Source organism: Anopheles marshallii, chromosome 3 (assembly GCF_943734725.1).
Source record: "Anopheles marshallii chromosome 3, idAnoMarsDA_429_01, whole genome shotgun sequence".
NCBI classification, from domain to species: domain Eukaryota; kingdom Metazoa; phylum Arthropoda; class Insecta; order Diptera; family Culicidae; genus Anopheles; species Anopheles marshallii.
In genome coordinates, this window is record NC_071327.1 from 68,833,645 (window position 1) to 68,858,985 (window position 25,341).

Below are 25,341 nucleotides of genomic sequence, written 5' to 3' on the forward strand. Positions count from 1 at the left end.
ATGGCGCACATTTGAACAACCTCTTTTGTGGTGATTTTGATGCGAGGAAAAAAATACAATTCCAATCGGGTGTTTTTGGGTGAATCAGTTTGGAAAATTGAATAAGTTGTGTATAAATAAAGTGCTTCGTATAGCAGCATGACGGCGTTCGAAGGTTGGTACTGTTCGGATGTTTGTGCATTGGTTTCAATTTCCTCAAAACTCCCGTTTTGTTTCACAGAGTTTGGTGTAATGCCGGAGATAGCTCAAGCTATCGATGAAATGGAATGGATGCTGCCGACCGATGTGCAGGCCGAAGCAATACCGTTGATTCTTGGCGGAGGCGACGTACTGATGGCTGCAGAAACGGGTAGCGGCAAAACCGGCGCCTTTTGTTTGCCAATTCTGCAAATCGTGTGGGAAACGTTGCGTGACATTAAGGAGGGTAAAACAGGAAGAGCCACTTCCCACAAAGGTCAACCGTGGACGTTTTCATACACCGACCGGGGCCAGGCAATGGCCATCACACCGGATGGTTTGCGCTGTCAGTCGCGTGAGATGAAGGAATGGCACGGATCGCGTTGTACCACCGGTGTGCACGGCAGAGGCAAATACTATTACGAAGCGACCGTCACGGATGAAGGTCTGTGCCGTGTCGGGTGGTCGACGGAGCTGGCCAGCCTCGATCTGGGCACCGATCGTTTCGGGTATGGATTTGGCGGAACGGGTAGAAAATCAAACTGCAAGCAGTTCGACGTGTACGGGGAAGCGTTCGGCAAGCAGGATGTTATAGGATGTATGCTCGATCTGGACGGTAGAGAAATAGGTTTCTCGAAAAACGGCGTATTTCTTGGTACAGCATTCACGCTGAACGAGTCGGACGCGAAAAGTAACTCGTACTTCCCGGCCGTTGTGCTGAAGAACGCGGAAATAGCATTCAACTTTGGGCAAACTGATTTCAAATACCCTTTGCCAGCCGGATACACACCAGTTTGTAGCGTTGTGAAAGATAATATGTCGGAAAATCCCAACACTGGCCCATCGGGCAGTGCCGAAGGTGAGGCCGCCAAACCGAAACCGAACGCGCCGCAAGCGATCGTCATCGAACCTTCGCGCGAGTTGGCCGAGCAAACGTTTAACCAGATTCGTAAGTTTAAGAAGCATCTGAAAGATCCGGAAGTACGCGAACTGTTGCTTATTGGTGGTGTAAATGTGCGCGAACAGATGGAAGTGCTGCAGCGTGGCGTGGACATCATTGTGGCAACACCCGGCAGACTGGAGGATCTTATTGGTGGTGGCTACGTCCTGTTGAATGGATGTAGATTTTTCGTCCTAGATGAAGCGGATGGGTTGCTAAAGCAAGGTTACACCGAAATGATCGATCGCTTGCACAAACAGATCCCGAAGATAACGTCCGACGGGCGTCGGCTACAGATGGTCGTATGCAGTGCCACGCTGCACTCGTTCGAGGTGAAAAAGATGGCAGAAAGACTGATGCATTTCCCGACCTGGGTCGATCTGAAGGGTGAAGACGCTGTTCCGGATACCGTACATCATGTGGTGTGCATGGTCGATCCCCAGAAAGACACCACCTGGCAGTCGATGCGTACGCACATCCAAACCGATAGTGTGCATGCGCGGGACAATGTGCGCCCGGGATCGAATACCGCGGAAACACTTTCCGAAGCGGTGAAAATGCTGAAGGGAGAGTACACACTGAAAGCGATCGATGAGCATAACATGGATCGCGCCATCATTTTCTGCCGTACAAAACTGGACTGCGATAACATGGAACGCTATCTGCGACAAATGGGTGGCCAGAAGTACTCTTGCGTATGCTTACATGGTGACCGAAATCCAAAAGAACGAAAATCTAATTTGGAAAAGTTTAAGAATAAGGAGGTAAAATTCCTAATCTGCACGGATGTGGCCGCCCGAGGTCTGGATATCACCGGGCTGCCGTTTATTATAAACGTGACGTTGCCAGATGAAAAATCTAACTATGTGCACCGTATCGGCCGCGTTGGTCGCGCTGATCGTATGGGATTGGCTTTTTCGCTCGTTGCTTCAGTGCCGGAAAAGGTTTGGTACCACGGGAATTGGTGCTCGTCGCGTGGCAAAAACTGTTGGAACACTGCGCTAACTGACGTGAAGGGTTGTTGCATGTGGTACGATGAGAAAATGTATCTGGCCGAAATCGAGGACCATCTGACGGTGACTATTCCTCAGATTGAAAAGGATATGAAGGTTCCGCTGAACGAGTTCGACGGTAAGGTGGTGTATGGAGAAAAGCGTAAGAACACTGGATCCGGTTACAAGGACCACGTGGAGCAGCTGGGCCCGGTCGTACGTGAGTTAGCTCGTTTGGAGCGAGAAGCTCAAACGTTGTATCTTAAGCGATTGGCCGTTTAAGTTGCGCTGGATAAATTGTAACGATCATTCTTGTATGTTAGCGAGCTATGCATAAGAAATATACCATAAATTACAATTTATTCAACATCCGACATGTTGTGTTCTTGGTCAAGCTGTTGCTCAAGTTTACTTAGAGCATTTACTAGCGAATTCCCGAAGGAATGAACATATGCGGGACAAACATCCGAAAGTAGAGCGTAGGGTGTTTCGTAGCGGGTATTTGAAGAGCTTTCCTGAGTTTTATCATCATGGACATTACCCACAATTTGTAACCCTTCGGCATTCAGCTTCACACACATCTGATTGCCATCCAACGTCGTAATGTTAATGTACGATTCGGTGCGTGCTGGTGGTAGTTTGTTGGAAAGCGAGATATCTTCAACGTGCTGTGTAATGTCCTTTATCACTGCTTCGGCTTCCTGTGTCCAGTCGATAATATTATCATCGCAGTATTTGTAATATTTAGTTACCGAGTTGTCCATTTTGCTGGAAGGAAAATGTGCTCTTTTAGCTCTGTTCTGTATTTCAAACGATGAGAAGTAAATGATCAATTTGCCATACCTTTTTCACATTCCAAACATCGATTGTTTGTTTTGCTAAAAATTACCACAGTCCATTTACCACAGCCGAAATAAAGCAGTGAGTGCGAGCTGCTGCTACAAACGGGAAAGAGAGCGAAAAACCACGCAGCCAAGTATTGAACTGCACACGAAAAACTAGCTGCATTGTTGGCATTTGCGATGACAGTTGTCAAACAGATGACACGCCAGAGCACACAACCACAACCACACATCGGTACAGCCTATCCATCATAGGAGGATATAATAATCCATACGCCTACAGAAGAAGAAGAGCTTCAACGTCGATTTCAGCTAATGTTCGCGAATATACCGAATTCTGGATTTTCGCAACAAGGTTAGCTTCCAAAGTTATCGAAGTGTTACCAACCTGGCTTAGATCGTCGGTCCCGAGTGTTGCCGTGTGCATATTATACGCATAGCTATTAAAACGCGAGCGACCTCCAGTGTGGTGTTATTTGTTGTGCTGTGCAAAAGTTCGCGAGCCGTGCGTATTTTTCTCTGCGTTGTCTGTTTCACAAGAGACGTACATATGAAAGCAAATGCTTTAGTCCAGTTTGATTAATGGTCCGTTTGCCGTTGAAAGCAAGAATTGTCCTTTTGTGGAAAACAGCATATCAATTGCCCGTTTGTAAGACGACCTCCTGCCAAGGACCAACAGCGCGATTGCCGACAAAGTGTAAGTGTGTAGTCTTAATGTCTGTACAATAAGGATTGCATGCTCAGCTTGGTTTGCTTGCCTTGTTTTCTGAGCGGCTGACGTATCGATTATTTGCAGAAGAAGCGCTTTTTTGATCTAGTAAGCAAACGAAGCGAGGGAAAAATGCACATCGACTCTGCAAAACATTAACCAGCAGCGATAAGGAAGCCTCCAGTTGTACCATTGATAAGGATTATATTTATCTTGCTCTGGTATGTTTCCTCCCCGCCGACGCTATTTGTGTGTTGTTCACAGCAAACATAACATAGTCGGAACATCGAGTAATGGAGAAAATATCGATCGTTTCCGTGCGTTTTTTCGTTTCGCATTTATTTTCCAAAATTGGATGGGTGAAGAAGGTTAAACGTGGAGAGAAGCGCAAAACGGACGCGAATTTATGTCGAGTGGTTTTCAATGAGCGGCGTCCGATGCGGTGTCTATCAATCTCTCGAACATAAATAAAAGCGAACGAGATTTCGACACAGGTTCTGTGGTTCCGGCCAATGCAAACGAATGATAACCTCCAAGTAGATGGTGATGGAAAATTGGCAATGATGTGAACTGCGGGGAGCGAACCAACGCCACACCGTGAGGAGTAGGCATGCGACAACGCAAGGAAGCGGATGACACTATTTTTATCGTTTGTTGAAACACACTGCCGCTATGGATGGGCCCCACGAACAGGGAACGGACGTGTGGAAACGGCTAGGTGAAATTTGCGGCGCGCGAATGACGGAAGCTGTGCGCCGCGGTAATAGACAGGTTTGGGGGCGACTATAATGTGCATCGATTGGCCATGATGTGGCGCTGTGCTCGGGAGATGTTGCTGCTGCACACGCATAGCAAAGACGAGAGAACTGCACAACACAACACATTCTCTTGTACGGTTTGGCACCTCGCACGAACCGTGAACCGTCTCTGCGCACATACTTCCCAAGGTCAATGCTAATGCCTGTCGGTGGGAATGAGGCCGATTTCGCGTACGCGTACACACGGGCACGATGCTGGATCATTGAGTAGTTTCGAGCGTTTTACACACTTTATGGCGCTTTGTTGGGCGGTTTAGCTAGTGCTGTCATTGTTGTGCGATACCGTTCTAAAGCACGGCGATAAGACATATCTCCCTGTGTCGATGCCGGGTTAACGTTTTAAAAATCATCACGAGAAGGCTTTAGTTTGTAATAGATGTAGTATCTAAAGCTAAACGCATTCAGTGTTCATACGCGCATAAGTAAGACAGTCAAGAATGTCCACTGCCGTAGATAAGATAAGTGAAAATACGCGAAGGCGAAACACACAATATCATGAAATTTGCCTTGTAATTGTCCAGCAAAAGAAAGGAAGGAAGTATGGTTCTTTTTTTTTGTTTCTTTTTGGTGGAATTCCGATTCGAAAATAGATCCACGACATTTATCTTCGTATCATGTAAGAACGCAAAGGATAATATTCTTATAACAGCGATTTTTTTTGCTTACACCTTAACTTAAAACTTTTTAAACAAATAAAATTTGGTTTTATGCATTGCGATCGATTGTTTTTTCGTTTAATGATTTCCATTCAATGTGACGCCTTTTTAACCTTGGCGAGGGAAGCACATATTTAGCGACTGCAGCGGATTTTCAATTCTCAGCAACTTAGTAATTTTATTGTCTAAGTGTTATTTCCTCTCACACAACATGCCTTCCAGTTGGTGATATTTATAATACCTTTACTACAGGATGTACATTTGTTATTTTTAGATAAATATTGCTTGTTACCAATTTTGCACCGAAAAAGAATGTTCTGTAGAATATACCTTTTCATTATCTTATCTGCACTTCCATTAGTTAACTTTAATACACTATCGCCGTGCTCAACTCATAAACATATGAATCGACCAATGAATTATAGATTTTTTTATTGAATCTATAACGTAGTTGCGTATATTTAGTGTTAAGAATTATTCCTGCAAAGAGTGCAAAGTAAAAGTAATTAAACTAAGGGAAGCAACAAAAGTGGCCATCGTACAAGATGAATTCCTGTGATGATCTTACGGGAAGATATTTTCCCATAAGTCAGGTTTTTTTCGAGGTTCGAAGGTGTTTTTTACAGAAAATATGGCTTACACAAAATTAGCCTTTTTTCACAAAATTACAGTCCAAAGAGAAAACTCATCCTTGTGTGAAAATCACAAATGTTCGTTGTTCTCTAGTGCGATTTTGTTAAAGCAACGTTTTGCAATTCGACGTTACTCAGAATGTTGCAAAATTTTGTGAAACTTGACTTTAAAATTTTCATCATCTATTCTTTACACAAAGTAAAGTACTTGTAGCGAAAATCATTATGTGTTTATTTTTAAACGGAAAAATTATCTGTTTGGGTTCAAACAAACAGTGCAAATGGACTCGGTTTGACAGACTGGCCGAAGCGGATCTACGAAATCATCCGTCCAACCGTGTTTTATCCTGGTCACGGCACCAAGTTTCAATTTTTGTACTCAGGCCGGACAATCAATAAGCATGGTGTATTGCGGAAAAGAGGAAAACAAACAAATTCTGAAACTAAACATTTGATTCAATTGAACTAATACACTATCCATCCCACGTATTGGGTTTGATTTCTTTTAAATATTTCCAAAAACTACCTTTTTTTTAGAGTGCGCATTTCTTAAACAGGATCGGATTGACGACAGCAGGTGCGTTAAAATGGAAGAATATAAAGGCCTCTTCTTTGAGACAGTATAATATCGGAGGTCTCGGCCTGTCATTTCCTTGAGGAAAACGAAAAAAAACATCCTGATGAGATTTGCCATCGATTCTGGCGGATCGGAAATAAACCTTCCTACATTAGTTCAACAACACAGTGTGTGGCGTTCTACGCACTTTCGTAACAGTTCAGAAAAAAATCAAACAAATTCCACCACAGAACAAACAACATTAAATGTTCCCGTGCTCTTGAACGCCCAACCATCATCATCATTATTGGAGCTGCAAGCACGGATTTGACTGTGTGTCTGGCAAACCAATTCAATAGCAACCTATAAGAGGGTTATGTCGAGCTGTACCACATTCTAAAATGTAATGAATGTTCCACATGAACAATGATGGTAACCTTTTCGGCGCTTGTGATTTCATGGTTCATCGAACCGCAAGGCTGTTGTGTGTACGTTGCCGTTGCGTACTGTTCTGACAATTTGTGCAAAGTTTCGCTCATTTTTGATAAGGGAAATTTGGAACATACAAATATCTACCCCAGATGCCCCCGTAGTTACGCAGATGTTTCGCCTTCTTGGTAAACTTCTTGCGTGACGATTATCAGCAGCGTACAAGCACATCCCTTTCCAACGATAGTGACCGAAGGTTTGTGGTACCGACCAGAAGCGACAGTACGCCAATAGTCTGCAGTTTGTGTCTAGAGCAGCGATAAAAAATACTGTGGGCGACGCAAAGTCTACATTTTAGTGTCTAGAGCGACCATAAACGGCCAAGAGACCAATTCTTACGCATTGAAGACGGGCCTTTGAAAAGTATGAAACCCACGATTTGAATCGATTGCCTTATTTCTCTCAACTGAATTTACTTTTTTAAATATTTTTTAGTTCCGAATATGTCTTATGAATGGTTTTAGTTATTGTATTAACATCTTTTCAACTACGCATAGCTAAAAAGGAATCCGGCTGATCCCTGTTTCTAACGGATAAGATAGAAAAGAACATATGAGGGAGTTGGTGTGGCGATGCAATTCTACACTAGCAGACTACAACACGAGCACTCTAAGTCGTGGAAGAGCGCAAGCGTACGATAGGAAGGTTCTCCTCCAGTGAATGACGAAACTGGTGACGAAACCGCGTGTTTCAAAGCTATCGGCCGTGTCGGTGCGAATCGGAACCTATTGCTGTGGGTGTGATAGTAAATTGACTGTTTGGACTGTCCATCTATTAGTAGCGTCACCTACGGAACCCGTCCGGTAGCTCTAGCTCTAGGAAAAGTAACTGGCGCTATATATGCCCGTATGCTGCTTTCTCTCGGGAGTTGGTATCGTTGCAGGTTGGTTTTTTTTAGGTGCACCAGCAGAGAGGATATATGAAGGTATGCGTACGCTCCCGGAAAATGATTTGAATAGCCGTGAATGAATGAATTTTCCGATTCATACAATACGCGTAGAAAAGTGTTTGCACCATCGTCACGTGATTTACTGGTGTAAGTTACAATGCGTTTTGTTTTTTTTTTGTGTAATTCTTGGTAACGTTGAATATCTGTGAATACCCCAAAAAGACAAGTAAAAAGGCTTCTTAAATGTTTTTTTGTGTGGCTACATGGAACTTTTATATTTATTATTTGTTTATCCTTCTTCTCACTCTCTGTTTTTGTCGCTTACAATTTTGTTCTGTATGCAGTACGAGTCCGCGTACAACCTTTTATAAACACAAATAAATTTAATTGTTCTTCCATCACCCACCCCACCCAGCAGGCAAGCTTTGACTTGACATTTGGCAGTGTCTATGGGGAAGCGAAAGCTTTTCACGCTTTCCAACGCCTGTTTGATTCATGCTGCAAATCCTGCTAACTGTTTCACACAACCAAACGAGCATAATGAGCGCACACCACGCACACTGCTACCGAGCGTCGTTCGATTCCAACACCATCAACGTACTGTAGTAAAACGGTAGCAGGGCTCTTGCTGGGAGAGAATGTTGAGCTTTACTGTACCCGAGCAGTGCTCTCAGTTTTTCCCCGAGTCGTCGGAAAGCTCTGCCGCGTAACCTCAATCGAAGGTGGCGTTAACTGCCTGCTGCAAACTTACTGGTATGGTAGTGGTCTGGTGAAGTTTCTTGACACACACAGTCCTTTCGAACGCGTCTCGGTCACGTCTCGTGTGAACTTTTGCTTGAACTCGCTTCAGCAACCGCGTGTGTGATAGCAATTCTTAAGCGATTAACAGCGCTGTCCCAGCTATAGGCACTTGTCTGCTGTAGTTGCAATTCGGAACCGAGAACCTTCTGGAGGAGCGAGCCCAATAATACGGCCGATTTGCTACTGTTGCATCCTTCAAAGTAAGGAAAAAGTTCCAATTTTAGGTGCTAGCTTCGGAGTTTTTTTTTCCAATTGGGGCATGGCTCCAATGTCCGTCACATGGTACTTTTTGGCTGGAAGTGCGCAATTAGTGCTGTAGGAATACCGTTGAAATCATACATTTTGCAGTGTTTTTCACAGTCCGTACTTACTAGGAATCGAATTTAATGCATTGTTTTTTCCCTTTTCTTTCTCTTTTCATGTTCTGCTCATCGTCCAACAAATGTGCACGCTACTCGTCATCGTCTGGATTGGGGACTGACAAATGCTCTGGGACGTTGTCGAATTATCAACTTGCGGTGGTACGGATGACCTTATTGGAAAATTGGAAATTCACCTGCTAAATTTGCCGTTTTTCGAACTAAAAAAGGCTAACAAATCACCTGTAATTCAAGAGTGCCCTGAAGGAGCCCCAATTTAAGTGATATTTAGGTGAATGTGTCCGTGAATAGTACCAGTGCAGTGTAAAGTGTGTTGTATAATAATTAACCGTGTACTACGAAAATAGTTCCCAGTGCAACTATCACGTTCTAAATCCTGAAGTATTGTTGAGTTTCATCTTGACATACGCAAAAGGGTGCAAAAAGAAAGGAAAGGCTCTTGGCCAGTGTCTGTGTGTGTGTGTGCGCGCGTGAGTGTGCACATATTCGTTGCTGAGAAGTTGCTGCTGCGCTAGCAGGGGAGAGAAAGAGATACATTTTGAGACACTAACGGGAAAATAAAAATCTTCCACCATTTTCTCCAAAGGCGAAAACATGGCATTTGCGGGCCTAAAAAAGCAAATTAATAAAGCAAATCAGGTAACGTGTTTTGGGGTTGAGCAGAGTTATAGCTTAAGGATAGTAAACGTTGCACACTTGTAACAAAAACGTACTAACACCATTAAGCGTTTAATGAGATTGTTCCTCAAACAAACTTGCCTTCTAGCATTACTATTGTACCTGTTTTGTTAATGCACATATTATCGTACGTAAAAATCGCACGTGTTGTGTAAAAGGTGTGTAAGACACTGCTGTAGTTTTGTCACCTATTCAACTTAATGTTCGAGATGCGCTGCAAAGAAGGGGCGAACAACAGTACTTCAATTTACATTGTGTGTTATGTACTAGGACAAGTTCAAAGTAAAATATAGGTCACGACCAAGATTTGAAGATGGTGCATATACCTACCTGTTCAGAGCAATGTAACGCCTACCCATTAATCGTTTTTCGTGGGAATGTTGAAGTGGGATTTACATGTAAAACGTTTAAAATGATTATTTGCATGCACAAGGGTTAGGTTAACATTTCTAAAAAGCCCTTAATCATTCGTTTATAATGTTCGAACTTCTTATGTTGTGTAGGTGTAGCTAAGATGGTGTAGCTAAGAAAACTAGAAGGCATAAGCATATAACAGTTTACAGATTCACAAATTGATTATGCTCTGCAGCACGCAAGAAAAGGAGACGCCTGGTGTTTTACGCTAAAGGAGTGTTAGATTTTTTATCGCTATAGTTTATTTAGTGCTAATTAACAAACAAACAAAGCAGATATTTGCTCCCAATTATTTGCACACTAATTCTTTTACCGTATTTCAGTATGTCACTGAAAAGATGGGAGGTGCTGAAGGCACCAAACTGGATCTGGATTTCATGGAGATGGAGCGCGTAAGTAGATTATCACTCACCCAATCAAATCGGAGCTTAGTAAACACGCATTTTAATGCAATGTCTTGTAATATGTCTGGATACAGAAAACGGACGTCACGGTCGAGCTAGTCGAAGAGTTGCAAGCCAAGACCAAAGAGTACTTGCAACCGAACCCGACAGCTAGAGCGAAGATGGCAGCGGTCAAAGGTATTTCTAAATTATCAGGTCAGGCTAAAAGTAATACTTATCCACAACCAGAAGGTATATTGGCTGACTGTATGCTGACGTATGGTAAAAAGCTGGGTGAGGACAGTATTTTCGGTAAGTGGAACGCATACAGTGCGTCTTTTACATTTGCTTATCTTTTACATTGCACATCTTATTGTATAAGGAAAAAAATCAAAGATTGTTGTTGGATGTGTTTTCGTTTTACTTTTGGTTGCATTTGTTTGTATTCATACATCACAGACCCATTAAAAGTCGCTCATTCAATGGCAAATATGTGCTTTACGATATTAATTTAAACACACACACACACAAACATACCTACACACAAATTCATTATTTCCTCGTACAAGTATCATTGTTTGAGGTTTGAGACTGGACTATATAACAATTAAAGTTTACAGTTTGTAAAAACTACGGGAAGTGCCACACTGATGCACACTTCCACAAACGTTTAGTCCGAACGAAGAGTAAAGGAGTATGCCAATTTCTTTTCATTTACTCCTGTCTTTTGCTTGCTATTCTTTACACCTCTTTAAACCAAGACTTAAGGGAGATTAGAGTAGATTTATGTATGTTTCCTCCGATACAATTGACTTATGGTTACTTTCTTAATCTTTGTATAAGATTTTGTTGTTTGCTTATGAGCAGTTACGTATGCTCAAACGTATTTAAATCTAATAACGTCTATAATTTAGTATAAAACAAAAGCAAAGTAACAATCTTTGTTAGATGTGTGTCCTCTCTCTTTCTATCTCTATCTCTCTATTTATTCTTTTGCAAAACGTTCTTCACGCACACCCGATCAATGTTGTATGGAATTGTTTATAAAACTCTTTTAGCGTATTCTTCGCGGCTAGTATTAAATTTTAATGGAATAAATCTTTATTGCTAATTGTACAAACTACAGTAAACGTTCACACATTTCAAATAATTTGTTTGTTATAAAATGGAAAACGAGATGGTGGATTTACTCTAAACTAATGACCCTTTAAGCAAGACATTAGCAAATAACGCTGAATTCCTTCCGTATATGATGTATGCCAATGCTCTCTTGCACACTTTCCTTATTGAGCTTTCATTTTTGTGTATATACTGTAATTTGAATAATGACAAAAATACTTATCGCAAACGTGATGTCACTGAATATTACATAGATAGTAAAAAAAAACATTAGCATACACTTCTATCCCATTGAATGTAGTTGTGGCACATGTGTTGCGTTCTGATAAACTAATATTTCTTCTATTTGTTTGTTTCTTCATTCCTGTACAACTCTTCGATTGATCGATTGTCGATACACGGCGCGCGGTTCTTCTGCTCATCTCACAACAATCACACACCACCGCCCATGTGCATATCCGGTGCAATTGATTAATGCGTTCTTGTTCCTTGGTGCCATGGCAAAACACTTGCAACAAAATGGCTACGCAAACTTCTCGCCTGTTTTCCAACCTCTGCAGCGTCGGCGTTGGTTGAAATGGGCGATTCGCTCAAGCAGATGGCTGACGTGAAATACTCGCTCGATGATAACATCAAACAAAACTTCCTCGAACCGCTCCATCAGCTACAGACGAAGGATTTGAAGGAAGTGATGGTAAGTGTGTGTTTGCCGTTGCGGCGATTAATGCTACTATCAACACTAACCTAACGTTGTGCCATACCTTTCTTCAGCACCATCGTAAAAAACTCCAAGGCAGACGTCTTGATTTCGACTGTAAGAAAAGGCGACAAGCCAAAGGTATGTAAAAACATCCAATTTTCCGAACGATACTCAAGGAACCCATTTTTAAATTGTTTACAAAAATTGTTAGTTTCCTATATACGTTGTTATTACATATTTTTTTATAAATCTTATCCAATAGTGTTGAATCGAAACCTTATCAATCTTGTTTGTTTTAAAAATGTTCTTATTTTTTATTGTGCTACTTTCGGTACTTATAACCACAAAATTATTTATAAAAACCGAATGGATAAGTTGGTAAATTTATCAAACTGAATCTTTGTTGATATCGGTTTATGTTTTAGGGTTTGGGTCGAGTTTATAATGTTGTATTATTTACCTTTATTTGAATTTTGTTATTTTGATTTTCTTTTGTTTTTTCTCTTTATTTTCATGTCGTCTGATGTAATGCAAATGATACTATATCGATTCCTGGCAAATGCACACACGCACTATCATCTTTACCCCCTCTCGCAAACCAACTGATACTTAAATATGTGTTATGTTTCAAATTCCAATGCTTAATGACCCGCTATGGTTTGTTATTGTCCTCGATGTTATACTTGTTTTTTGTTTGTGTTTCTTTTTTACACCTTGTACCCGTGTGGTTAAACTTAAAACGATGAATTCTATGTTGCTAATCAAAGGATCTCAAATTACAGATGATGAAATTAGGAGCGCTGAGGAGAAATTTGCCGAATCGCTACAGCTCGCACAGGTTGGAATGTACAATCTGTTGGAGAATGATGTAAGTTGATTAAATTTAAAGCAAGTGGTGAAATGTTATAATGGCGGTGTTTTTATACTAAATTCTTACGGAAAGCACAATGCTATAGTAATAAAATCATTATTTACTGTTGGGTTTTTTGTCGCATGCCGCATTCCTTTCTTGTGGTGGATTCTTGGACGTGTGGAACTGGTGTTTTATTCGGTTCTTTCAACATTCGACGCTAATTTGTAAGGTTGAGCAAGTCTCGCAGCTGGTAACATTCGCTGAGGGAATGCTCGATTATCATTCTCAATGTTCTGAAATATTGAAGGTATTGGTCGAAACACTAAATGAAAAGTAAGTTCACCATCATGTTATTAACCCGTATAGAGATATGCAGCTGAAATTTGTGCTCTGTTTTCCACAGACGTGAAGAAGCCGCAGCAAGGCCAAAGTCCGAATTCGTCCCCAAGACGCTTGCCGATCTGAACATCGAAATGCTCGGTTCGCAGGATGGAATGAACGGTGGGCCCCATTTCCTTAATCCCAATAGGTTGAACAATTCCCATCACCACATGTACAGCTCCCAGCAAAATCTGTCCAATAACAAAAACCACTCTTCCAACCACAACAACAATAGTAGCCACTTTAACCGCAACCGACTGTACGGCTCCCAGCAGAGCCTTGCGTCGTCGCGGAGCGGTGGCACCTCGAGTGCATTTAGCGGTGTAGGTGGCAGAACAGGCGACACGAGCGGCATTGGTAGTATTAGTAGTGCCGATGGGTCTGACATGCGCCCGCCGTCTTACGGTGGAACGTCCGTAGACAGCTGGTTGAACGCATGGGATCAGCCGAATAGTGGGGAATTTGCCGGAAACGGTAACAGTGTTGTTGGTGCAGGGTCTAAACCGGGCAAGATTACTGCAGCCACCAACAGCGGGACCAACAGTTGGTATAATAATAAGAGCAGTAACAGTACGATGTACAGTACCGCTACTACCAATAGCACCGCCATGTTTGCTAACAACAACAACTTCAGTGTACCTTGGTCAGGTGATTTGTTTTGTTATTTTTCATTTATTAGTGTTTTTATTCTTTATGATTAAGATTTTATTTACTATTCGATTTACTATTCGACCAGTGAGTAATGCAGTTTGTCTTCTTTTTCTTGAACAATCGTTTTTTTAAATCATTTGAATCATTATAAATTTTGATATTTTTTCGTCTTTATTGTTTTCGGTTTTTGTTTTTTTTTGGCACATTGATTTAGTAGATTACATATGGAGGGAGTGGTTTGTTATAGTTGATTGATTTTCCTGTTAGTAATGAGTATTTCACTAAACTTGTCAATTTATGTGAGTTAACTCGTTGAGATTCACACTTTTTTATTCCATATTATCAACAATAGATACATTTAAAGACTACAATAAAATAAGACAACATCGAATAATTGATAGTTAAAAACTTTTCTTAATAGTATACCATAAAATTGTCGAAGCTTATAATTTATTTCATTTCTTTATTCCTTTAATTATAATTTACATTCTTTTTTTTATTTTCGTTAGGACGGCCATGCCATATACAAACAACATAGAACAATGAAACCTTAATTTGTCAAAAGACTCGTATTATTCACTGGTTATTTACTATTACTTTAAATTATGTATTATAAAGGAACATGTTTATGTGCTTTGGTGCAACTATTTATAGTTTAATGGTGATTTTTAGTACAATTTATTTAATACCCATCTTTCATCCTTGTAGTGTACAAGAACGCAGGCAGACGGTTACCATCATACAAAGAATCATACGCACAAACGTACTCACGTAGACAAGAACATATTACAGACCTATGTTAAAATGCATTGCACGTGCGATGTACTTAGTGAAACTATTAGAGGGCATGAAGTAGGAATGAATTTGTACAAAGTAATATCCAGATCTATTTCGTACGGATGCAAATGTGTTCGAAAACGCGCCCAATGTTACGGAAGGTGGACATAATAGTATGCGATAGTGCACTCTTCCCGTCCTGAACCGTACCACCTATCTGTTAACGTTCATGCTGGTGATGGGAATTTGCTTCACATTTATAGTAAAATGCATTTATAGTACTGTAAGCTAGTTACTCTTGTCGACCCTGACGAGGATCTTCGAAGTCCTTGCGCAATCCTTTGCTTCACATGTTTCATCACCAACTTCACACTTATCATTTGTTATTGGTACATTGGCAATTTGCAAACTTTTGTCACGGTTATAATAAGGGCTACGAATTGTTTTTTTTTTTTTTAAATAATTTTCTAGCTGTTTTGGCTAGCTAAACAGTTTCGTTCTCAAAGAGGTACCAATTATGTGGTGTAGTTTGTGTATGTTAAATTTTGATTGCATAATACTTCTCGTAGCATTGTATCTCATACTTTTATTCGGCACATCAATAATTGGTAATTAATGATTTGACTTACATAAGCCCTACAATGGGCGTTTATGCAAAAATCCATCACGTTAAATAAATTTTCTTTATGTGCTCCAATTTGTCCTAACCTAGAAGTTGTCATTAAATTAAAAAAATATCAAATTTACGAAAAACAGCTATTGGATCCCGTTTGTGGTATTTGCTATTCATGGTAATACAGTACACGTGTGGATTTTGGCTGGCATTTGTCCTTAAATCTGAACAGATTGTATCGTGTCCCGAGTGCAAGTCGGAGATTGCAATATTCTCGTTCATGCTATGATATTTTCTGGCAACGAATCTTTGATGCAAACATTTAAACTTTATCGTTTGTTTCAACTTTTGCTTGTTTCAATTTTGCCATTTCCTCCCTTTTTATTCAGTCCCGAATATTTACCTACAGTTTTCCTTTTATACATGATATACTTATTGGCATACGAAGTACTATTTGTCCCCTATTTGTCGATCAATGGTATGAACATGTGTGTCTTTCTGAATGATTGTTTATATATCTTCCTATATATCTCTTTCTCTTTCTATATTTCTCTCTTTCTCTTCTCTCCCGTTCTCTCTCTTTCTCTTTCGCTCTGATTTGGAAACAATCACAATCACTGTCGTCATTGTTTTGTTTTTTTTCTTCTTAAATGTGTTTTTGCTACTTGTACGACTTACTTATCGCTAGGCGGTTCATCATCACATCTCAGTTCGCCGGTCAATAAACCGACACATCTGGAACTGTTGGGCAATGGGCAAGCACAGGCGCGTTCTACTAATGGTAAAAAGAATGAATCATCTCTTTTGGAACTCATAAGTAATATTATAATTTGGCATAATTTAATCAAAATAACACCACGTATTCTGTACATGTGGAATGAAAAGAAAAAAAAAACAATCAAGAATCTCTTTCTCAACGTCCCACTGTTTTGTCGTGAAAGATATGGTTTTGTAGCCTGTGTTTACAAGTTGAATCAATGCATTTATTTGGTTTATTTAATCTGTATGAAACGCCTGCTTGTTGTTGTTCTTTTAATGTGTTTTTTCAATCATTAGTTTGTTATCAATTATTGTGCTTAGTCCTCTACCACGTGTTACAATAAACTTTAGTTTGCTGTTTGTGTTGAATATATAATTCCGTTAAAATTGTGTTAGCAATATTCGCTTTAAGACTGCATGAATCGTCCATTTTTAGTTTGTATTAGTTTGGTTAATTATCTAAATTAGAAACCATCTGTTTCGTAGTTTTCGTTGTGTCATACGTTTCACATCTTCATTGTCTAAGTAAATGTGTACATCAGAAAATTAGACATCGACCAAATGCTCTGTTAGCTTCTCGCATCTGTTTGGTTTAGTATACTACCAGTCGAGGCATAAACAAATTAACGTACTAAGAAAAGGCAAATCAGTTGCATAAATAGCCAAACCAAAATCCTTCAAAGGATTATGCACCAGTACATGCCGCTACGATATATTTAACCTAGGCTAATAGTAGTTTGTACAAAACAGACCCAGTACCCATAGCGAACCAATACTTAACCAATCGTTTTCATGTATATTGTTACGTTTATTAGCATCACCATTGCCATCTCCGATGCGCTCTCCTGCAAGAACGCCAATGCCAACGAAACCCACACAACCGTGCTGCACAGCACTGTATGACTTTGAGCCAGAAAACCCGGGAGAGTTGGGTTTCAAGGTAAGCCATCCCATTTCTTACGCGACTGTCTGCGGATGAACTGATCATGATTTGCATTTGTTATACTTTGTAGGAAAATGATGTCATTACTCTCATTCAGCGCGTCGATGAGAATTGGTTTGAAGGCAGTTTGAATGGAAGAAACGGCTATTTCCCCCAGTCGTACGTACAGGTGACCGTACCACTGCCCAGCAATTAAGTCAACAACCAAGCGAAGCATACATAAGGTTATTACTCAAACAATAGTATGTTCAACTTACGACAGAAGAAAATCCGCAAACAAATATTAATTTAAAGACGCAGAACACGGTGCCGGGCGCACTCGCGCGGGCGGTGGAAAAAAATCGATCGAAAAATTTGTTGGGATAGTTGACTCACACGTTCACTGGTAGCAGTATATTTACTCAGTTGTGTTGGCAGGAACAGCAAAAAGCAAAAAAGGACAAAATCAAAGCACTGTTTTTCAATCCAACGAACAAGCTGGGATTGAACCACATACACAAACTCATCTTAATAGCTAGCGCCAAATCGTCACAGTGGAAAACTAAAACATTCATTACAATCTATATTAACCTTAAGTCTCCTCCAGCAATTTTAGTCTTCAATCTACGAAACTAGTTTACTTGCAATGGCATCACTGATAGGATGAAGAAAAGAAACAAAACGAAAAAAAAAAACCGTTCCTCACTTCCGACGATGCGTCTAAACCGAATCATATGAGATTAACACACACACACACACACACACACAGTAAGGGACAGCAAAGGATCGATGTTTGGTTTGTCTAACCATACCATGAAACATTCACATAACATTCAACGTAACGTAAGTCAGACATGATTGAACGTAACGGTCATTATGTGTTGGGCAAATAAGTGCGCATTTTAATTGTCTCACTGAGGAAACGTTATACCCACTGAATTTCGAAGTTCATAGTGAAGTTTTAAATCGAGGCGAACATTTTATTTAGCAAACCATAACATTTTAAATGCAAACGAACACACAACTGTTGTCGCAAGAGTACACACAATTTTAATTTCATAACCGAATTCACTGTTTTAGTGAAGCGGAAGACGAGTTTGGTTTCACATTGGCAAAAGGTAGTTCAGCTGCAAAGATTAACCTATATACGTTCATCTGATTAGAGCCAATGGGTTAGGACGTGATTGAGGTTGAGGTTGGTAGGATGTTACTGTATTTATAGTAGAAACATCCATGTTTGCCATATAGAAAGAGAGACAGGAATGGGAATGTTATGAGATTATTAAGACAAAGTTACGTTTGTTCCATGGTTTCTGTCGTATTAGCATGTTGCCGTGTTATAATTTGTTTAGTATTGCAGTTCGAGGAATCGTTCAAAGAGCGCATCGTTGATATTTTAAACATCACCAGCCACGCGTTAAAAGCATCCATCATGTTGAGTATATGTTTTGCTGAGTTTTAAGTATTTCGAGTGAAATAATATGTTACATTGTTCTACTGCTACAGACATTACGGTTATGAGAGCTCTCTTATTAGCAAGTCGCGGGAAAACAGCATGGTAGAATGCTTACTGTTCGGCCATTAGATGTAGAAAACACAGATGGAAAGCAAGCGTTCTATTCCGATATCTGTTGAGTAAGCAATAGAAATCAATGCAAGCATGCGGTTGTTTGTTTGGTTGATTGTTACTATTTTATTTTATATCCAATGCTAACTTTAATTATGCTATTGAGCGGCTAACAGAACAACGTGTGTAACCATAATTGTATCAATATTGTTCTGTTGATATAAAGCAAGCATGTAAGAAGTATATACACATATCTAGTTAGTCTATGTGCTTGGTTAGGATTTTTTTTACATCCCTTCAGTTCAATTAGAGCCTTTTGGCAGTAAGTGGCTTTGTGGGTTGGTACTACAAAATACCATTGCTCAATGTCCAAAAACTTCAGTAGGGGAAACTCATAGTATGGCGTGGTTACATGCTTTTCCGTTAAAACGACTAATTTTAATTTCTGAATTCCTCCATCCTCACAGTTTTATGGACGCGTACACGAGCTTCGCTTACATGCTGGTGCAGAACGAACGTTGCGTGTCTGTATTATTTTTGCAATTTTGGCACACGAATATTTCGGTTAACATATTTTTGTTGTTGTGTGCCACTGATGATAGGAAGCCGTATTCCTTTTCGTCGATGCCAATACGTTGCTCTAATGTTGTAATAATAAGAAATGCATAAGTTAACGTGATACCGGCTTAGAGTATTATTTGTACAGAGCGAGACGCGATTTGTATGTTACTTTTAGAGTCCTACTTTAGCATAATAACTCAGAGTCATTAGTTATGATAAAGTGAAAAATGTTTAAACAATCTGCATTTATGCTGTTTTAAGTTTGTTTTTTTTTTCTTGATTCATTCATTTTTCAGTTATTAATGTAAAAGATGAACAAATCATTCGTCCGAAATAACATTCTCGAGTTGGGCGGGGGTTCACTCTTGAACAGCTTTAATCTTGAAGGAGAAGAGAATTATCACATTATCAGTTTTTTTTCTTTTACATACATTTTGTTGCTCATTATTTCTTCTATTTTGCTTAATTTTTTTTATTCATTTGCTTGTTCATACTTGTTTATTCTGGTATTTTATTTTTCTCTGTAGAATTTAATCTTGAGTTGGAAACACTGGTGAAGCCAATATTGCTAACTGAACAGGAAATGTAGGGAAATGAAGAAAGAAACAGGAACGAAATACGAAGAAGCAGAACAAGCATAAACAAGTGACTAGTGCCCGAAAGTTCTTAGACATTTATTTACTAACGTACACCGAACTATCAAAGCCTATGAATCCTCTTGAACTAATATTAGTGCAATGATATTGACATTAAAGTATATACAACCAAAGATATTTACCCTTCGAAAGCGCGAAATAGAGTTTATTAACGATAACCACCAGCAGCAATGACATGATGGCTCCCCGCATCATGCTCCCCGCAATCGTACGCGCGTCGATTCGGCGGAAAATTGCAAGTGCCCGTCGGCTATATTGTTGCGGCGTGATGGTGGACGATGTGATGGGAACTATAGCAGAACTATATATATATACATATATGTATTTACAAAACAACAAAAACTCTACATGTCCAAACGCTTTCGAAGATCAGAATGAAGTCAAATGTTATCTTGCTGAATGGGCAACGTGGTGCAGATATAGGTAGGGTTATCAATTCTTATTCGCGACACACTACTGTTACTGTGCGTGTTTCAAAGGGACAACCTAAAACTAAGACTTTTTTCTCATATCCTTCTAGCTTTATAAGCTTCGTAATCGTTGTTAATCGTGGTTCTTGTGTAAACTTTCCACCCTTTACTTTGGATGTTCCTTAGGAAATGCCCAATGAACATGAGCGTGTGCATGAGAAAGACGAACACTGCAGAAGAAGAAGATGACGGTGATGATAAAACTATTCATTAGTACACTCGTTTTCCGCAATCCAAGACATGTTAATCTGATCTTCTTTATTCACACTAAATGTGCAAAGTCCAGCAAAGGCAGCAAACAAAACAGACACGATAAAATTGTGTACATAATAAAACAGCAGTGGGATTTCAAGTATGGAATCATACTTCGGATGGGTTCATGAATAACAGCACACTCCCACGCACTGAAGAGACGCATACGGACACTTATGTCTTGTGCGTCCGACACTTTGCATAAGTACATTAGTAAGACCCCTCTACACCGTTTTGCGGATGTGAATAGGATCGCGCAAAACAGACCCAACAAAAACCATAAATACACAATTCATGCACAAAACAACATTTCACACTAATGCAAATATTTCGTTACACGTAGCCAACGAATGTGAAAGTACGGTAGAAATTAACCATGCGGAATTATGCAGTGCAATTACGTTGAACTGATCGGTACAGAGCTAGATGTAGAAGCGCAATACCCCAATGGTAACCGTTTCCGTAGGATACAAATCAAGCACCTTCAAATTACAAATGAATCAAACCACTATGAAACCAATAGCGATAAAACACATTAGTAATGGCATCACTGCAACACAGGGTGTATCGGTGTGTTAGTTTCACGTTCGAGCTTTCCGTTAAAGTTTGATTGTTTCTACTTTAGCGGAGAACCCCTGCACAGGTGCTTCGTTACGCTATATACATGCGTACAGGTGTGGAGCGCAAGGGAAAAAGTATCCCAACAGTTACCTTTTTGTTACATGCCGTTCAGTCAAATGATGTTGAATTATTTAAATCCTTTTCGTGTAATATTTGTTTAACAATGTTTATTTAACAAAGAAATGATTTGCATTGCTTTACGAACTGTTTTCTCAACTCACGAAACCGGTTTAGTTTGCTCCAATCCATCTTTTCCATTATTAGGGCACGGTTGGAGCAGTTTTCACAATTCTGATCGGTCGCACGTGAATGATCGAAACGAATGAAAGTCAACAAACAATACTAAAATACTTTGAAATATCATCTTAAAGGACAATACATAGTTGTTAAAGTAAAATATAAATGGAGAAACAATGTGAATGAAGATAATTATGGCGTGGTGTCGAAAAACAACTACAATCTTTAAGGTTTACAACTTTAAGTGGAATTAAACGGTAGAATTAGAAGCAACCAAAAGGGTAGCAGAAAAGATAGGGTGGAACTTTTAGCTGGCAGATAGCGCATATATGGGGGGGGTGGACGCAGATAGAATGTTAGGCAAGGTCAAAGGGGGGACAAATAAAACACAAACACACATACACACACAAAGGATGGTTATAACACTCGTAAATAATTAAATACATTATATTTGAATCGTAAAAATATATAAAGCAACGGCAGCTGCAGGCATGAAGTAAAAACACACACATGTTCGTGTCTGTGGATGTGCATATACGAAAAGATTCATCAAATTGAAGTATAAATATTACCTTTACTTCAGTGTTGTGTTTTACCGTACGGCAGATCAAGATCACACAAAATGGATCGTTTGGACGAGGAGTGTGTGCAAATATTACATGTAGATTACAACACGGAATGTGCAAGAGAATCGTCGTGGGGAGTGAGAGAGATAAGATGAATGTATTGAAGATTGAAGCTACTCAATAAACGGTTCTTGAAACATTGAACTAATTTGATGGCATTCGTCTGTGGGGTTGTCTCCAGTTGAAAGGGGAATATGGTCCTCATAATGAAGGGAAATATTCCAGTGTAGTGAATACATAACCTATAACCTGCATTGGTTACAGCTTCCTTACGGTGTTATTCCGAAATTTCCATTGCCATGTTGCTGCAATAGTCACTCTCTGTCATCACTGTGTAAGACGAGCTGCATTTTAATACAAACCACACCTTGGACCTTTGGAGATCGAGTGTCTGGCAACCATTTACCCACATCACGAGCCCATCTCAACTGGAGATTCTTACACCTACTCTGTATTAGTGACAAACTGTACTGGATTCATGGCCCAGGTAGTACTCTCATAACACGACCAATTCACTAAGATACAGTGAGTTCAGAGAGGATTTCCAATGTGTCCAAGCGTCCAAGGTCCAAGGGTGCTACCAGCAGACCAGATTCTGCATTGACTTGTAGAAGAAGATCTTCGAAGTTTCTACTTCCGAGCTAAGGTAACTCTCTGAATTGCGAAGGTGAAAAGACGACCGGCGACAACTCTTTTGATGGTAGTAACAAAGGGTCTAAACATCCTTTCATCTAACTTCAACTGGCCGTTGATCATTGTCATTCTAGCCTTGAAAAATTGCATAAAATGGTTTTACTTTAAATTTATGAAGAGATAATTGTTCGTGACTTGCTGCTCTGTCACATTCTTGCCGATCTACTGCATGTTGCTGATCTGATCAGTGGTTGATTTCTCGGGATCTTCTCTGATAGTGTCCAACTTCATGGGAATCGATCTTTAAAAATTAAGAAGGAATATTAAAAGAATAGCTTTAAAAGCTTTTTTTCTTGATGTAATGTCATTGTTCATAAGCAGACAAATGACAAGGTAACTATTTCTTGGAATTCATTCACTAACGGCGATTTGAAGATTAAATTGCTGTGGAGTATAGTGAAGGCGCCAAGTGTACTAAAGTGCAATCTTAGTAATGACCAAAATTGCGAAGAGTATCTGATTCTCAAGTTCTCGATTCACTTGTTGACTTCACTACTTTAGTTCGGAACTGATATGCGGTGGGAACCGTCTGAATTTCCCTGAAGATTTAATGCAAGACGTCAGACACATAGAAATAATTCAGAGATATCGCGGCTTTTCTGACTGGTCTGGTATCATTCTCATGACGTGACCAGCCCACCGGAGCCAAAGAACACAAAAACTAAACAACAAAACCGTATTTAACGTGGACATTTTCTGTATATTTTTTTTCTGTTTCATAAAGCATTTATTAAATAATACATTTCTACACATTCGGCGCATTCTCTTGTATGTTCAACAAAACGATTTGCTATATGTACACCGGAGTTTACTACTACGTCTACTATGAACAAAATGGTGTGTATGCCGCTGTACTACAAGGAGCTTACGGTAAGTCATTAGAACTGTCGTCAGAGGAATTTGGGCTGGCGGGAAAGGGCGGGAAGGAGAAAACACGAATGGATGAAAAGGCGAAGAAGCGTGGGTGTTGTTGTCGACAGCGTTTGAACGATCTGTGCTACGCTTACAGGCTAACAGGGTGCAGGGCATTACTATATATATAAAACAGAATGGCTCTACTACCATCATTACACTAAAGGCCGGCCGGAAGCCTTATTACTGCCGAGTTTTTACATTCCACTAAAACGCTAAAAAAATAAACTGAACACGACTCTTTACGAGTATAATCGGGTATGGTTTGCTTTTTTGTTTGTTTTGCATTTAAACTCGAGGCTCGATATTGCGCTCGAGCGACGACGGTGTGCTCTGAAGGGGGAAGGTATACTAACACCTACAATTAAACGCTACCGCTCTCGAAGTGTCTTTTTGCTTCTGGCAAAGGAGTGTCGCACGTTGCCATGGTTTCCATGGTGTGTGTTTCGAGCTGATTAATTTTACATTCGAACACGGAACATTTCTATCCAACGGTAACGTGACGAGTCCTGTGCAACACACGCGTCCACTACTCTCTGTGTGTTCGCGCTTACGGAATGATGAGCGGAGCCTACTAATACTTATCATTCTTTGCAGCTTCTCCAACGTTTAGCACAAATTCAACCTAAGCTCCGCACAATATGTCTTTGAAGCGTCTAGAAAAAAGGGTTCCGTGTGTGAGTGTGTGTGTGGAAATCGGTGTACATCTTACTACAATGCTACAATGCTTTTATCAGCGAAAAGATGCACACGGACACACATGTTCTGTCCTGGGGCCGCGGTAGTTTTGCAAAACTAAACGCTATAAATACACCTCCTGTGAATCGGGTTTTGTAAACATTATATTTTCATGATATTTTTTGGCATTTAAGCTTAGTTTTTCCTCATTACCACCGTCTAAGCGTCCGCCTTGTCCAGGGGCCTGCCGGATCGTGCGCGGATTCCGTTGGGTTATTCCTTTCTTTTTGTTATTACTTTTTTGTTTATAAATTATTGTCCTTACGATAGAACCCTACAGTGTGTGCTGTGCTGTTGTGTGAACGTAACGTTAAGGAAAGGTGTACAGGGAAAGGCTTATTTCATGAAGAATTGCATTAACATATGCTGAATGCATCATTATTCGCCAGCTTTTGGTGCCTTTTTACATTTATCACGCACTCGGTCGAAGAGTGCGGCGAGTGGTGGAAAGGGGTGGGTGAGGAAAAAAGACCTAATGGGTGGATTATCAACTATATGCTACTATATTACACCTAGTACACTACCGTACTTGGAGCACATCCTTCCCAGCTTGCTCTTTAAAGCGGCTAAAACAGGGCTCTCTGAGACTGATTGACGCTATACAACCAGGGACGCTGAAAGATCCTTTCGCTGCCATCCCTGTTCTCGAGGAGATGCTTCTGGACACCGATTTTTTTGTTATCTTATATTGCGTGCGTTTTAGTTTTTTTTTCTTACAATGTGCTAACAAAAAAGATAATGAAACAATAACGAGAACGTTTATATGCATAATGTGTGCCGGGGATTGTTTGTTTTTTTCCTTTGTACCAATCTGGCACAAACATGTCTTTTCGTTCGTATTTTTTTACGCCCCTCCCCATGTAACGTTGTAACATTT

At 40.1% G+C, this 25,341-nt stretch overlaps 3 protein-coding genes across 3 annotated transcripts; 2 read left to right on the forward strand and 1 right to left on the reverse strand.

The window, feature by feature from the left end:
* The first annotated feature begins 138 nt into the window (after positions 1-138).
* Positions 139-2,391, forward strand: LOC128711577 (ATP-dependent RNA helicase Ddx1). The gene is made up of 2 exons (XM_053806459.1): positions 139-154; positions 221-2,391. The coding sequence occupies exons 1-2, from the start codon at positions 139-141 to the stop codon at positions 2,389-2,391; spliced, it is 2,187 nt and encodes a 728-aa protein (XP_053662434.1).
* A 77-nt stretch (positions 2,392-2,468) lies between these two features.
* Positions 2,469-2,873, reverse strand: LOC128715146 (GSK3-beta interaction protein). Its single transcript, XM_053810026.1, has one exon. The coding sequence runs from the start codon at positions 2,871-2,873 to the stop codon at positions 2,469-2,471; it is 405 nt and encodes a 134-aa protein (XP_053666001.1).
* Positions 2,874-9,475: 6,602 nt separating this feature from the next.
* LOC128716230 (endophilin-A) lies at positions 9,476-17,348 on the forward strand. Its single transcript, XM_053811149.1, has 11 exons — positions 9,476-9,520; positions 10,297-10,365; positions 10,452-10,668; positions 12,036-12,169; positions 12,247-12,313; positions 12,943-13,043; positions 13,258-13,361; positions 13,432-14,057; positions 16,139-16,231; positions 17,025-17,149; positions 17,223-17,348. Exons 1-11 carry the CDS (start codon positions 9,476-9,478, stop codon positions 17,346-17,348), a joined length of 1,707 nt encoding a protein of 568 aa, XP_053667124.1.
* The last annotated feature ends 7,993 nt before the right edge of the window (positions 17,349-25,341 follow it).

Excerpts from the sequence above, each read along its gene's own strand:
- LOC128715146 (XM_053810026.1), bottom strand. The coding sequence starts at position 2,873 with ATGGACAACTCGGTAACTAAATATTACAAATACTGCGATGATAATATT.
- LOC128716230 (XM_053811149.1), top strand. The coding sequence starts at position 9,476 with ATGGCATTTGCGGGCCTAAAAAAGCAAATTAATAAAGCAAATCAG. Across the intron at positions 12,170-12,246 it reads AGGATTTGAAGGAAGTGATG|CACCATCGTAAAAAACTCCA; the intron begins GTAAGTGTGTGT and ends ACCTTTCTTCAG. Across the intron at positions 12,314-12,942 it reads GAAAAGGCGACAAGCCAAAG|GATCTCAAATTACAGATGAT; the intron begins GTATGTAAAAAC and ends TGCTAATCAAAG.